The sequence below is a fragment of the Aquarana catesbeiana genome, linkage group LG02 (assembly GCF_042186555.1).
Source record: "Aquarana catesbeiana isolate 2022-GZ linkage group LG02, ASM4218655v1, whole genome shotgun sequence".
NCBI classification, from domain to species: domain Eukaryota; kingdom Metazoa; phylum Chordata; class Amphibia; order Anura; family Ranidae; genus Aquarana; species Aquarana catesbeiana.
In genome coordinates this window covers 106,642,103-106,655,485 of record NC_133325.1, presented here as the reverse complement: position 1 = coordinate 106,655,485, position 13,383 = coordinate 106,642,103, and the positions used below count along the sequence as shown (strand labels likewise).

At 41.8% G+C, this 13,383-nt stretch overlaps 1 protein-coding gene across 3 annotated transcripts in view; it reads right to left on the bottom strand.

Moving 5' to 3' along the window:
• The window catches only part of STARD13 (StAR related lipid transfer domain containing 13), a 438,704-nt gene that overhangs the window by 160,341 nt on the left and 264,980 nt on the right, over positions 1 to 13,383 (bottom strand). The window contains exon 1 of one of the 3 annotated variants that reach the window (XM_073613334.1): positions 3,967 to 4,853. The exons of the other annotated variants lie outside the window; for them this stretch is intronic. Coding sequence (XP_073469435.1) covers positions 3,967 to 4,132 — 166 coding nt within the window. The 5' untranslated portion in view covers positions 4,133 to 4,853. Of the gene's footprint in view, positions 1 to 3,966; positions 4,854 to 13,383 lie in introns of those variants that run through there. 3 annotated transcript variants of the gene reach the window in all.

Below are 13,383 nucleotides of genomic sequence, written 5' to 3'. Positions count from 1 at the left end.
TCATTTTAGTCGACTAAAATGTTTTAGTTGTTTTAGTCGACTAAACTAACACTGAACTATTGTTTGCATTGTTATTATGCCAAAGTTATACAATTAAAGTGTATGATGTGACCCTAGATTTTCTTTAAAGGATCAGCCCAAAGTGATATTTAGTAGTACATAGAGTTCCTCAGAGACACAAGAAACTTTCAGATGGTCTAACTCTTCATCTTCCACCAAACAGTGAAATATCAGCTTTGGGTGGTCTGACTGTTTACAATTTTGTGACGTACACAATAATATTTTTTAGGCTATACATGTTTTTAGTTTATAGGAAAAAAACATGACTTTCCCTTCCTCCTAAGTCACAGTGACCTAAAATAAATAATTCTGTTCATTTTCATTCAGACAAATATTACATGCCAGGAGCACATGCTTACCTATTATTATCTGCATAATACACACACCACCTTTAGGCATGCTGTTTAAAAATGGTTCAACCCGTTGAACTAGAATTGGCATCAATAGGAGGAACAGAAATACATGAAAAATGAATGACACTCTTTCGTTTTCATCCATCACCTGCTAAAAGGGCAAATCTGTTCAAAATGTATACTTCAGTCCTAGACAGCTGCTGATTCATCCATCATTTTCTTGCATCTCCTGTGGCAGAGGGACCTCTGCTCACCTACATCTGGTGATGTAGTCCGTTTTTTTTCATTCAACCAGTGGGAATAAACTGACTCAATACCCCCATCCAATCATTTGAGGTGGATGAGGGAATCACCCCCTCTGCTGTGTCACTGTATTCTGACAGTGGGGAGACTTCCCCGTCGTCAAAATACACTGATCAATGTTGCAGGCTGAGGCCTGCAGCGCTGATCAGGCAGGGAAAATCCAACAGGACGGTTGTAGATCAACTTCTGTACAACCACTGTACCCATACATAGATAGTTATTCAGTCAGTTCAGTAGGGTACTTGCTTTACTTGTTCTTTACTTGATCCCTGTTTTTCACTTCCTGTTTCACTCAAATGCAGCAGTTTACTTCATTCAAGTTGACATTATTAATGGATACTGGGAGATCTTTGGTAACACATTCCCCCATCCCAGCCATGTCTGCCCCCCGTTTGTGCTCTGTTGGGTTGGTTTTCCCTCTGCCTCCTCAGCTACCGAGCCAGACGCTCATTACTGCCACCTCTGGATATCAAGCAATTGGTAGTCTGATCCACACGCATCTACCCCTGATGAAGCGAGCATGGTCTTGCGAAACGCGGTGGTATACTTTTTATGCATGTGTACTCTGCAATTTACATTTTATACCTTGATACGTGTAATTACATTTTCTACTGTATGTATCATTTCAGTGGCTTGGCTATGATTCATGTTTATGTTTGCATGACTATTTTAATAAATTTTGAGGCTAAATGCATTCACCTCATTTACAGTCCCAGGGTGATTTCCTGTTTTGCAGTCCTGTTTTGCATATATTGGGATGGAGGTGGTTTGTGGGTGACACCAGACCTTTTCCTTTTTTTTTTCCTTTTTTGTCTCCCTGCTTTACTTCTCCTGCTGCTGCAAAGGACGTTTCCATCAAGGACTTTATAATTAAAAAATGAACTCCAAGATTAACCCCCCCCCCCTTAGTGCCACCGCACTACAAGAGTTATATGCATTAAGTATAGATATAGAGGAATATGCTGTAATACTTACCTTTTTCTTCACTCTGGCAGCCATCCACCATGCTGTGCAACCAGTCCCCCAAATACTCTTCCCTAAGGCGCTCCGGCCAAGGGTTGCACTCTGATGGGATCTCACATAGTGTAGGACCAGTATTTGTAGTCCTGCCCACAACCCAGAGCATCGGAGATAACAGAAGAACACTGTAGCCTGCTGGGTGAGGAATAAGGTAAGTTTTACAGCTTATTCCCCATCCCCTACACTAAGCAGTTAACTCTTGCAGTTTGTATTTTTTTTTTTTACAAAAATCCCAGAGTTCAGCTTTAACATACATAGAAAAACACCACCAAGGATCGTGAGACCCTAAGAATTACCAGCAACAAGTTGCTTTGAAACTCGGAACCAAGAGGGCATGTTGCTGATAACCCCATGAAAATAAACATTTCAGGAAATAATAGAAATCTCCAACTTTAAAGTGGTTCTAAAGGCTGAAGGTTTTTTACCTTCATGGATAAAATGCATAAGGGTAAAAAACCTTCAGTATGCAGCTCCCCTTGCAGCCCCCCCCCCCCCCCACACACACACACACAGTTATAATTGCCTGAACCAGATCTCGATCGAGTGATGTGCACAAGAGCACAGTTCTCTCTGCTCTCTCCCTCCTCATCCGTTTGAGCACAGCAGCGGGAGCCATTGGCTCCCACTGCTGTCAATCACAGTCAGGGATGATGGAACCGAGCTGCGCTCTGTGTCTTATGGACGCACAGAGCTGGCTTGGGGGGCAAGCACACAGGCAAACCACTTGCTCTGGGGGTACTCGGCGGGGTGAAGAGCCAGGAGCGCCAGCGGGGGACCCGAGAAGAGGAGGATCGGGGCTGTTCTGTCCAAAACCACTGCACAGAGCAGGTAACTATAACATGTTTGTTATTTTTTTTAAAAAAACAAACATTTACAATCACATAATCAAAAATGAAATCCTAATCCTCACAAGTCTGAACCTCTAAAGCAGCCTTTGTCGACCTTTTCAACTCAGGGAACCCCTGCTAAAAATTACTATATCTACAACTCATGATACATTAGTGTGATGATCAGTGGGATCATTGGGAAGAATTACCCCCTTACAGATATCTAAAAAGATCAATAGTGTCAGAGGGAACTTATCTGAGAGGCAGAAATTGCTCAAGGAACCCCTAGTAACCTCTGGTGGAACCCTGATTGAGAAACCCTGCTCTAAAGTGTACCTTAAAACGTAGTATGGTGGCTGTAGACAATTGAATACACCAAGCAGAGTCATTTAACAATTATATGGTTTGTCTATTGTTATAAGGGAAAATTATTCTGGATTGGAAAAGTTTAGCAGATTGCCTTTTGTTTGCTTAATTGTGGACATCCATTCCTTTTCCTATACATGAAGTTTTGCATATTTAATGGTTAGAAGTTTGCTAAAGTTTATGGAATACTTTTTTAATTATAGGTAGCTATAGATTTTTTAAAATTTTTTTTTTATATAAATATATTTCTTTTGAACACAGCGATGGTGTGTAGACGTATATGTTTTAGCACTGTCATTTATTTATTAAAATTGCAATAATTGTTTGTGATTTTGGAAAAAAATTTAAAGACCATTGCATGCATTTCATAAATGTACCAAAAAGATTACATGGATCAGCAGCATGTCATTTATTTATCATATCTTTGTATCTGTTTGGGCATTGTCACTATTCTATAGATTTAGGGAACTTTTTATTTTTATGTTCATAAGAAAGTCTTAAAAACGAAGCATGTTTACTAAAATCCTGTAAGTGATACAGTTAAAAATATATTATTTTTTTTTTTTTAACATTTGTTTTTTTATTAAAGTTTTCAATATAACAAGGAAAATACAATACAGCCATGAGATGTTACATGGACAGCACGGTTTGAATGTGTACAGAACTAATTCAGTACAATATAAGAAGTACAGTAATCAATAAACTACACATATACTATAAAGAACCGAGCCAAAAAAAGGAACGTATAAAGAAGTCGTCACGTGTGGTAAGAAGATTTCTCCACTGGTGGCTATTGGGGTAAGGAATGAGGTCTAAAATATATTATTAGTATAGATTGAAAAAAAAATAAAAATGGTATGACAGCTGAACTGATACAACATGATATATCACCGTTTCTGAGATTCGGAAATGAAAACAATGAAACGTAAAATTTATTCTTGGACAAACTGTCAAAGTAACAACATGAAAGTGCTGAGAAGTATATCAGTAAATGTTTGTTACTAAAGAAAAGAGGACATCCCCTTGAAGTAACTCACCTTGCTGAATTTTGGCCAGCAGTTGTTGCCTGGCTAGGATCCTACTCATCCTATAGGGAGATCTCCTCTTCTTGTCAAAGCATGCATAGTACTCCTGGCTTCCAGGTGACACTGAATTTAATCGCTTACAGCCTTGCGCTGGGCTGAGGGGCTCCTGAACCCACATCCTGGCTCTTCCAATAAAATCTTATATCCTTTTCTTTTTTTTTTTTTTGCTCCCTTCAGTTGCTGTACTCTTCCTCCCAGGTTCCAGTTGTTATAATGAAAAGGAGGTAATAATACTACAGAGCTGGAAAGAGAAAGTCGTCAAGTACAAGAGGAGTGCCAGTACAATTCAGGATTCCAAGAGGGTCACATGACTCCCAGGGGCCAATCGCAAGCAGCGAGTGATGTAAAAAGTACACAGTGCTGAAGCAAAGTCCTGTCAGGCATGTTTAATCTTCACAAATGCACATATTCTAATGACATACCTCCAGGCTGACTAAGCGGCCAGCGTCTTAAAAGACAAGTGGAAAGCACATAGTCACAGCCACCCAGGAATCCTCTTGTGAATAGCAACCCCCCTCCCGGGCAGGTGGCTGTGACAACTTTGTGTCTCTTCCTTTACTGATCTGTAAACATTATCCGTCCTAACATAACTCGCAGGCTGGGAAAACGTCACTTTTGGATCAACTGCGCTAAATATTTTGGACTGGAATATAAACGAGTGACCTCCGATCGTCTTGGATGTCATATACACAGGAAATGTTTCACGTTACTTCGGTTTTTTTTTTTTTTCCAAGTGTAAGGTACAAAGTCAGAAAGATCCGTTCTAGCGTCCAACAGAAGGGACAACAAAGGAGAGTTAGTTCATGCCGTGACCGTGCGCTGCCAATACGTGGTTTAGGGCAAAGTCGCACAAGGACATTCTCCTGGAAAGTTTAACCCCTTCTAGTCAAGGCAGCACACCTGATGTTTGAAAGATAATCATCTTTTGCCAGGACGCGGATGCATTAATGCTAGGGGTGCCACTTTTTCTTCAAGCCAAAATCGAACACTTTAGCGGCGCACAACAATTTTCTTTTTAATATACACTATGGGATTGTAACAGACCTGGGACACCTTTGGGCACTCCAAAGAGAATAGTAACACATAGTGAGGGAGATCTACTATTATTATTATTATACAGGATTTATATAACGCCAACAGTACATAGCACTTTACAACTTGAGGGTAGACGGTACAAATACAATACACTTTGATACAGTAGGAATCAGAGGGCCCTGCTCCTTAGAGCTTACAATCTAAGAGGGAAGGTCAAGAGATACAAGAGGTAATAACTGTGGGCGATGTACTGATTGAGAAGATAAATGTACAGTTGTTAGGTGGGGGCCAGATAGGCTTCTCTGAAGAGATGAGTTTTCAGGGATCGTCTGAAAGTGGATAAAGTAGGAGAAAATCGGACAGATTGGGGGTAGAGCATTCCAGAGGATGGGGGAGGCTCTAGAGATGTCCTGAAGGCGAGCATGGGGTGAGGTGACAAGGGAGTTTGAGAGCAGAGGTCTTGGGAGAAGCGAAGAGAACGATTAGGTTGGTATTTAGAGACTAGGTTAGTGATGTAGCTGGGGGCCAGGTTGTGGATGGCTTTGTAAGTTATAGTTAGTATCTTGAGTTTTAATTTGTTGGCTGAGTGGCAGCCAATGGAGGGATTGGCAGAGGGGTATAGCAGATGCTGAGCGGTTTGTGAGGTGGATGAGCCTTACTGGAGCATTCAGAATTTGGTGCAGCTGTGCATGGTAGCCAATCAGCTTCTAACTTCAGCTTGTTCAATTAAGCTTTGACAGTAAAACCTGGAAGCTGATTGGTTTTTGTGCAGGGTTGCACCAGTTTTTGCACTCTCCAGCTTTAATAAGTAACCCCCAGTGCCCCCTTACCCTCCTGTCAAGACCTGTTCCAAGCCACATTCCTGTCTGAATAATGTGTCTGGGTTTCAGGTGGACTGAAACCTGAACACATGATTCTAAACCTGGACTGTCCGGGTGAATCCCGGACAGGTGGCAATCCTAATTCAAGCATACATCGTGAGAATTTGACAGTGTCACAGGTGTTTGCATACATCTGAGGCCAGCAGCCTGTACAAATTAATGACAGGCTGTAGTTGTATGCTGGTATTTGCAACTCTGAGGGGTTACACACATACGGGGACAAACGTGTGCCCCTAGTTGCAGACACATCCAGCGGCACAAATCCATTGCTGTACGCATGTAACCGCAGCCTTTCATTGAGTTGTACAGGTGGCTGTACGTAAATGCCAGTGACACCCATTTGCAGAAATACACATTTGGGCGATGTATGTCCAAATACATTCTGGTGTATTATTGTGAAGAAATGACATCAGCACACCAAGGATTCCTCTAAAGCAGTGGCGTCCCGTCCATACAGGGCACAGGGGCATTGCCTCCCTAGTCCATGCGCCCGGCCCCTAATCTACATGCAGGACACCGGATGCATTGATTTCAATGTTTTTTTGTGGTTTTTTGAAGCACATGATTAGAGCCTGAGGCTCTAATTGGCTTCAACAAAGGGTGGGCGCACTGCGTCCTCAGCCCACCCAGTTGTGTGACAATAGCGAAATAATATTCGCTATTGTCTCTCTGCTTCTCCTCCTGGCCAATCAGGAAGCGGGTCCTGAGACTCGATTGGCCAAGGAGTCTTAGGTTTTACTATCCAAAGTTAAAACAACAAGGGCAGAAGATTTAATAGATGGAAAGTTGAAAAAATGACTGAAGGTCCACTTTAAGTTCTATTGGCTACAGTGTAAGGCGATAGATTGCGTTGCGTTGCACTGCGCTGAACAAAGTAGCACTTATTTTTCTGCACACACCACCGCAATGCCAGGTAGGAGACAAGGCATTTTGTCTGGTCTTGTGGTGGGTCTGCACTGAAATAGCTGCCCAATGCAGTACCGCACATGATGTGAATCTACCTTCTAAAAAAATACATACAGCAGCATATATACACATGCACTTACTCTGTTCGGTGTCTACCTTCTGTTTTTCTCCTGTCATCTCTCTGTAATGTCCGTTTTAAATTTACATAGCCTCTGCTTCCATTTTTAGAGTAGCTCCGTTCCGTAACAGGGTCCCCTGGAGTCACACTTAAGAGTGCAATCAAGCTTGGCATTGCAGCCAAACATAGCGACACTCCACGCACATGCAGCTCAGAGCCCCATTGATGGGTAATTCCCCAGCTATTTTTTAGCTGTTCTGCACTGTAATGATGTGAACTATGCCCATAGGATAACCTGGATTTTGGACTGTCTATGCAAACTAAATGCAGTCAGAAATGCATCAAACTCCATCCAACTGCATCTGATGTGAATGGGTCCTAAAAAATTAAAGGGGTTGTAAACCGTTGTTTTAGAAAAAAAAATAAAAAATGACAATATACTTACCTGCTCTGTGCAATCGTTTTGCACAAAGCAGCCCCAATCCTCTTCTTCTGGGGTGCCCCCATGGAAAGCCGCTTTCTCTGGGGGGGCACCCGAGTCCCGCTGCTGCATCCATTGACACAGACAGCAGGATTCGCCCCCCCCCCCCCCTCGCTCCTGTGTCACTGGATTTGATTGATAGCAGTGGGAGACAATGGCTCCTGCTGCTATCAATATGTCCTATGAGGAGAGAGACAGCAGGTGGAGCGGCTGTGCTCGTGTACATCGCTGGTTAGGATCGGGCTCAGGTAAGAAAAAGGGGGGGGGGGGGTCTGGGGGGAGCTGCAGCACAGAAGGTTTTTCACCTTAATGCATAGAATGCATTAAGGTGAAAAATCTTGAGGCTTTACAACCCCTTAAAGTGACTGAGACAAACAAAAATGGTGTAGGTTTGCATGGACCTGAATATTTTAATGATAAAAAATAAGAGGGTTTAATACTACTTTAAATGTATTTTTATATTACCATCCCCTATCAGAGCATATAGGTCATTGTGAGTTAATAAATCAAAATATTACTTTGGGATTCTGGCTTCCCTTTTAGCTCTGAATATAATTAATTGAATACAGTGCCTTGAAAAAGTATTCATACCCCTTGACATTTTCCACATTTTGTCATGTTACAACCAAAAACGAAAATTTATTTTATTGGTATTTTATGTGATAGACCAACTAAAAATGGTGCATAATTGTGACGTGGAAGGAAAATGATAAATGGTTTTCAAAGTTTTTTACAAATAAATATCCGAAAAGTGTGGTGTGCATTTGTATTTAGCCCACTTTACTCTAAAACTCCTAATTAAAATCTAGAGGAACCAATTGCTTCAGAAGTCATCTAATTAGTAAATAGAGTCCATCTGTGTGTCATTTAATCTCAGTATAAATACAGCTGTTCTGTGAAGCCCTCGGAGGTTTGTTAGAAAGATTTAGTGAATAAACTGCATCATGAAGGCCAAGGAACACATCAGACAAGTCAGGGATAAAGTTGTGGAGAAGTTTAAAGCAGCGTTAGGTTATAAAAATATCCCAAGCTATAGGAATATATCACGGAGCACTGTTCAATCCATCATTGGAAAATGGAAAGAGTATGACACAACTGCAAACCTACCAAGACATGGCCCTCCACCTAAATTGACAGGCCGAGCAAGGAGAGCATTAATCAGAGAAGAAGCCAAGAGGCCCATGGTAACTATGGAGGAGCTGCAAAGATCCACAGCGTGGGAGAATCTGTCCACAGGACAACTATTATGCCACGTACACACGATCAGAATTCTCGTCGGAAAAAGATATGGCGGCTTTTCCGACGGGATTCCGCTCAAGTTTGCCTTGCATACACACGGTCACGCAAAAATTTGCTGAACTTACGACCCTCAAGAACACGGTGACGTACAACACTACGACGAGCCGAGAAAATGAAGTTCAATGCTTCCGAGCATGCGTCAAATTGTTTCCGAGCATACGTAGGAATTTTGCGCGTCGGAATTGCCACAGACGATAGCATTTTCGGATAGGAACTTTTGCCGACCAAAATATTGAGAACATGCTCTCAATATTTTGCTGGCTGGAATTCGGCCAGCAAAAGTCAGATGGAGCATACACACGGTCGCATTTTCCATTTTGCGGGCCAAAATTCCGATGTGCACGTGCCATTAGTCGTGCACTCCACAAATCTGGCCTTTATGGAAGAGTTGCAAGAAGAAAGCCATTGTTGAAAGAAAGCCATAAGAAGCCCTGTTTGCAGTTTGCGAGAAGCTATGTAGGGGACACAGCAAACAAGTGGATGAAGGTGCTCTGGTCAGATAAGACCAAAATTTTACTTTTTGGCCTAAAAGCAAAACGCTATGTGTGGCGGAAAACTAACACTGCACATCACCCTGAACACACCATCCCCACCTCAGCAGGGACAGGGAAGCTGGTCAGAGTTGATGGGAAGATGGATGGAGCCAAATACAGGGCAATCTGAGAAGAACACCTTGTTCGATGGGAGCTTGTGTAGACTCCATCGGACATTTTTCGTCAGAATTTCCGACAAACAAAATTTGAGATCTGGATCTCAAATTTTCCAACAAAAAAATCCGTTGTCGGAAATTCCGATCGTGTGTACACAATTCCGACACACAAAATTCCATGCATGCTCGGAATCAAGCAGAAGAGCCGCACTGGCTATTGAACTTTATTTTTCTCGGCTCGTTGTATGTGTTGTACGTCACCGCGTTCTTGACGTTCGGAGTTTCTGACAACATTTTTGTGACCGTGTGTATGCAAGACAAGTTTAAGCCAACATCCGTCGGAAATAAATCCAGGATTTTGGTGTCGGAATGTGCAATCGTGTGTACGCGGCATTAGAGTCTGCAAAAGACTTGAGACTGGGGCGGAAGTTCACCTTCCAGCAGGACAACGACCTAAACATACAGCCAGAGCTACAATGGAATGGTTTAGATCAAAGCATATTCATGTGTTAGAATGGCCCAGTCAAAGTCCAGACCTAAATCCATATGAGAATCTGTGGCAACACTTGAAAATTGCTGTTCACGGATGCTCTCCATCCAATCTGACAGAGCCTGAGCTATTTTGCAAAGAACAGCCAAAAATATCACTCTCTAAATGTGCAAAGCTGGTAGAGACATTCCCAAAAAGACTTGCAGCTGTAATGGCAGTGAAAGGTGTTCTACAAAGTATTGACTCAGGGGGGCTGAATACAAATGCACACCACACTTTTCACATATTTATTTGTAAAAAAATTTGAAAATCATTTATCATTTTCCTTCCACTTCACAATTATGTGCCACTTTGTGCTGGTCTATCACATAAAATCCCCCAAAAATACATCTACGTTTTTGGTTGTAACATGACAAAATGTGGAAAATTTCAAGTGGTATGAATACTTTTTTAAGGCACTGTAGATCTACAGTATCTCACAAAAGTGAGTACACACCTCACATTGTTGTAAATATTTTATTATATCTTTTCATGTGACAACACTGAAGAAATGACACTTTGCTACAATGTAAAGTAGTGAGTGTACAGCTTGTATAACAGTGTAAATTTGCTCTCCCCTCAAAATAACTCAACACACAGCCATTAATGTCTAAACCGCTGGCAACAAAAGTGAGTACACCCCTAACTGTAAATGTCCAAATTGGTCCCAATTAGCCTTTTCCCTCCACGGTGTCATGTGACTCGTGAGTGTTACAACGTCTTAGGTGTGAATGGGGAGCAGGTGTATTAAATTTGGTGTTATATCTCTCATACCGGTCACTGGAAGTTCAACAACGTACCTCATGGCAAAGAACTCTCTGAGGATCTGAAAAAACGAATTGTTGCTCTACATAAGGATGGCCTAGGCTATAAGAAGATTGCCAACACCCTGAAACTGATCTGCAGCATGGTGGCCAAGACCATACAGCGGTTTAACAGGACAGGTTCCACTCAGAACAGGCCTCGCTATGGTCGACCAAAGAAGTTGAGTGCACATGCTCAGCATCATATCCAGAGGTTGTCTTTGGGAAATAGACGTATGAGTGCTGCCAGCATTGCTGCTGAGGTTGAAGGGTTGGAGGGGGGGTTCAGCCTGTCAGTGCTCAGACCATACACCATACACTACATCAAATTGGTCTACATGGCTGTCTTCCCAGAAGGAAGCCTCTTCTAAAGATGATGCACAAGAAAGCCCACAAACAGTATGCTGAAGACAAGCAGACTAAGGGCATGGATTACTGGAACTATGTCCTGTGGTCTGATGAGACCAAGATAAACGTATTTGGTTCAGATGGTGTCAAGCGTGTGTGGCGGCAACCAGGTGAGGAGTACAAGGAGAAGTGTGTCTTGCCTACAGTCAAGCATGGTGGTGGGAGTGTCATGGTCTGGGACTGCATGAGTGCTGCCTGCACTGGGGAGCTACAGTTCATTGAGGGAACCATAAATGCCAATATGTACTGTGACATACTGGGGCAGAGCATGATACCCTCCCATCAGAGACTGGACCTCAGGGGCAGTATTCCAATATAACGACCCCAAACACACCTCCAAGACGACCAATGCCTTGCTAAAGAAACTGAGGGTACTACTACACTACTTTACATTGTAGCAAAGTGTCATTTCTTCAGTGTTGTCACATGAAAAGATATAATAAAATATTTACAAAAATGTGAGGGGTGTACTCACTTTTGTGACTTTCTGTATGGATAAGATTTATGGCCGATCTGTGGAAATAAAAGCACCCATAGCATAGAACATACAGTATGTAAAGCATGCAAGCAAAACAAGTTGTACATGCACATGTACATGTAAAGACCACGTCAATGCAACAGTGCCTTTTGCCATTTGGTAGCCCCATCTTGGTGGACACAGCCAGCACACTACTTACTGGTATATTAGAAGACTTTTTTAGTCTACAAGAAAGGTTACAGCCATAGCTACATTCTTTTCCTTAGATGCTTACACATGGCCACACAATAAAGCTCACATTCAAATTCTGAGTGTGAAATGACCTTTAATAACTAACATAGTTTATTATATGTTGGAAGCTATGAGCTTGATGTAAAGGGAACTGGTAAGCCCTCGATCCTTAGAAACCAAAAGGAAAAAAGTTTAGCATTTTTCTACTTGGACTGCGATAAAGCTGGGAAATCAGTATTTGATTGGTTTATATGAGTTATATTACCTTAATATTCTCTGCAAATGTTGGATACAGTTTTAGAGTGTAAAGCTGAGTAAACAATATTAGAATTTTGAATGAAAATTCTTAGGAAAATTTGTACAAAAATTGTCAAAACTTGAATGTTGTTTAAAAGTACGGTAGTTCAAGATTTCGTTTGCTTTTAACATTCGATTTTGTAATGAAAGGACTTTATCGAATGAAAATCACACACACTGTTAGAAATGTATACAATCGAGAAAAAATATCCATCCTGCTCCTTCGAATGTTCTCGTCGCTGCTGTCAAAAACAAACGTTGCTTTATCCCTACCAATGATTAGAAAAATGAACAAATGTTCTTACAACAAAAAATGCTGAAGGGAATTCTACTAATGTATATCCAGCTCTACCTGTACTATGTTGTCATAAGTATTGGGATGTCTGCCTTTACACGCACATGAACTTTAATGGCATCCCAGACTTAGTCCGTAGGGTACAATATTGAGTTGCCCACCCTTTTGCAGCTATAACAATTTTAACTCTTATGGGAAGGTTGTCCACAAGGTTTAGAAGTGTGTCTATGGGAATGCTTGACCATTCTTCCAGAAGCGCATTTGTGAGGTTAGGCACTGATGTTGGAGGATAAGGTCTGGCTCGCAGTCTTCGCTCTAATTTATCCACCCCAAACTCCCTCATCCATGTCTTTAAGGAACTTGACTGGCGTGCACAGTCCTGACCTCAACCCGATAGAACACCTTTGGTATGAATTAGAGTGGAGACTGTGAGCCAGGCCTTCTCGCCCACATCAGTGCCTGACCTCACAAATGCACTTCTGGAAGAATGGTCAAACATTTCCATAGACACACTCCTAAACCTTGTGGACAGCCTTCCCAGAAGAGTTGAAGCTGTTATAGCTGCAAAGAGTGGACCAACTCAATATTGAACCCTGCGGACTAAGATTGGGATGCCATTAAATTTCATGTGCGTGTAAAGGCAGGCGTCACACTTTTGACAATATAGTGTAGATGCTGTAGCCAAGGGGTTATTCTGTTCAAAGTGTCTATTATCGTTGCTAAAAAAAATGTCACAAAATGTTAATGAATTTATGTGTTGTGATGGGATGAACATATAAGTCCTTGGGCCCATGAAGCAGGGACCAAACTGGAAGTGTCTCATACAGATAAGGCAAAATAAATCAATTGATAACAAAAATTGGTACAGATGATCGGACAGAGATGAGCACACACTATAAATAAACTGTGCAATGATGGCCGTTCTAGACTTCCTATGTCTCAGAGGCAAAGGGCAGGTC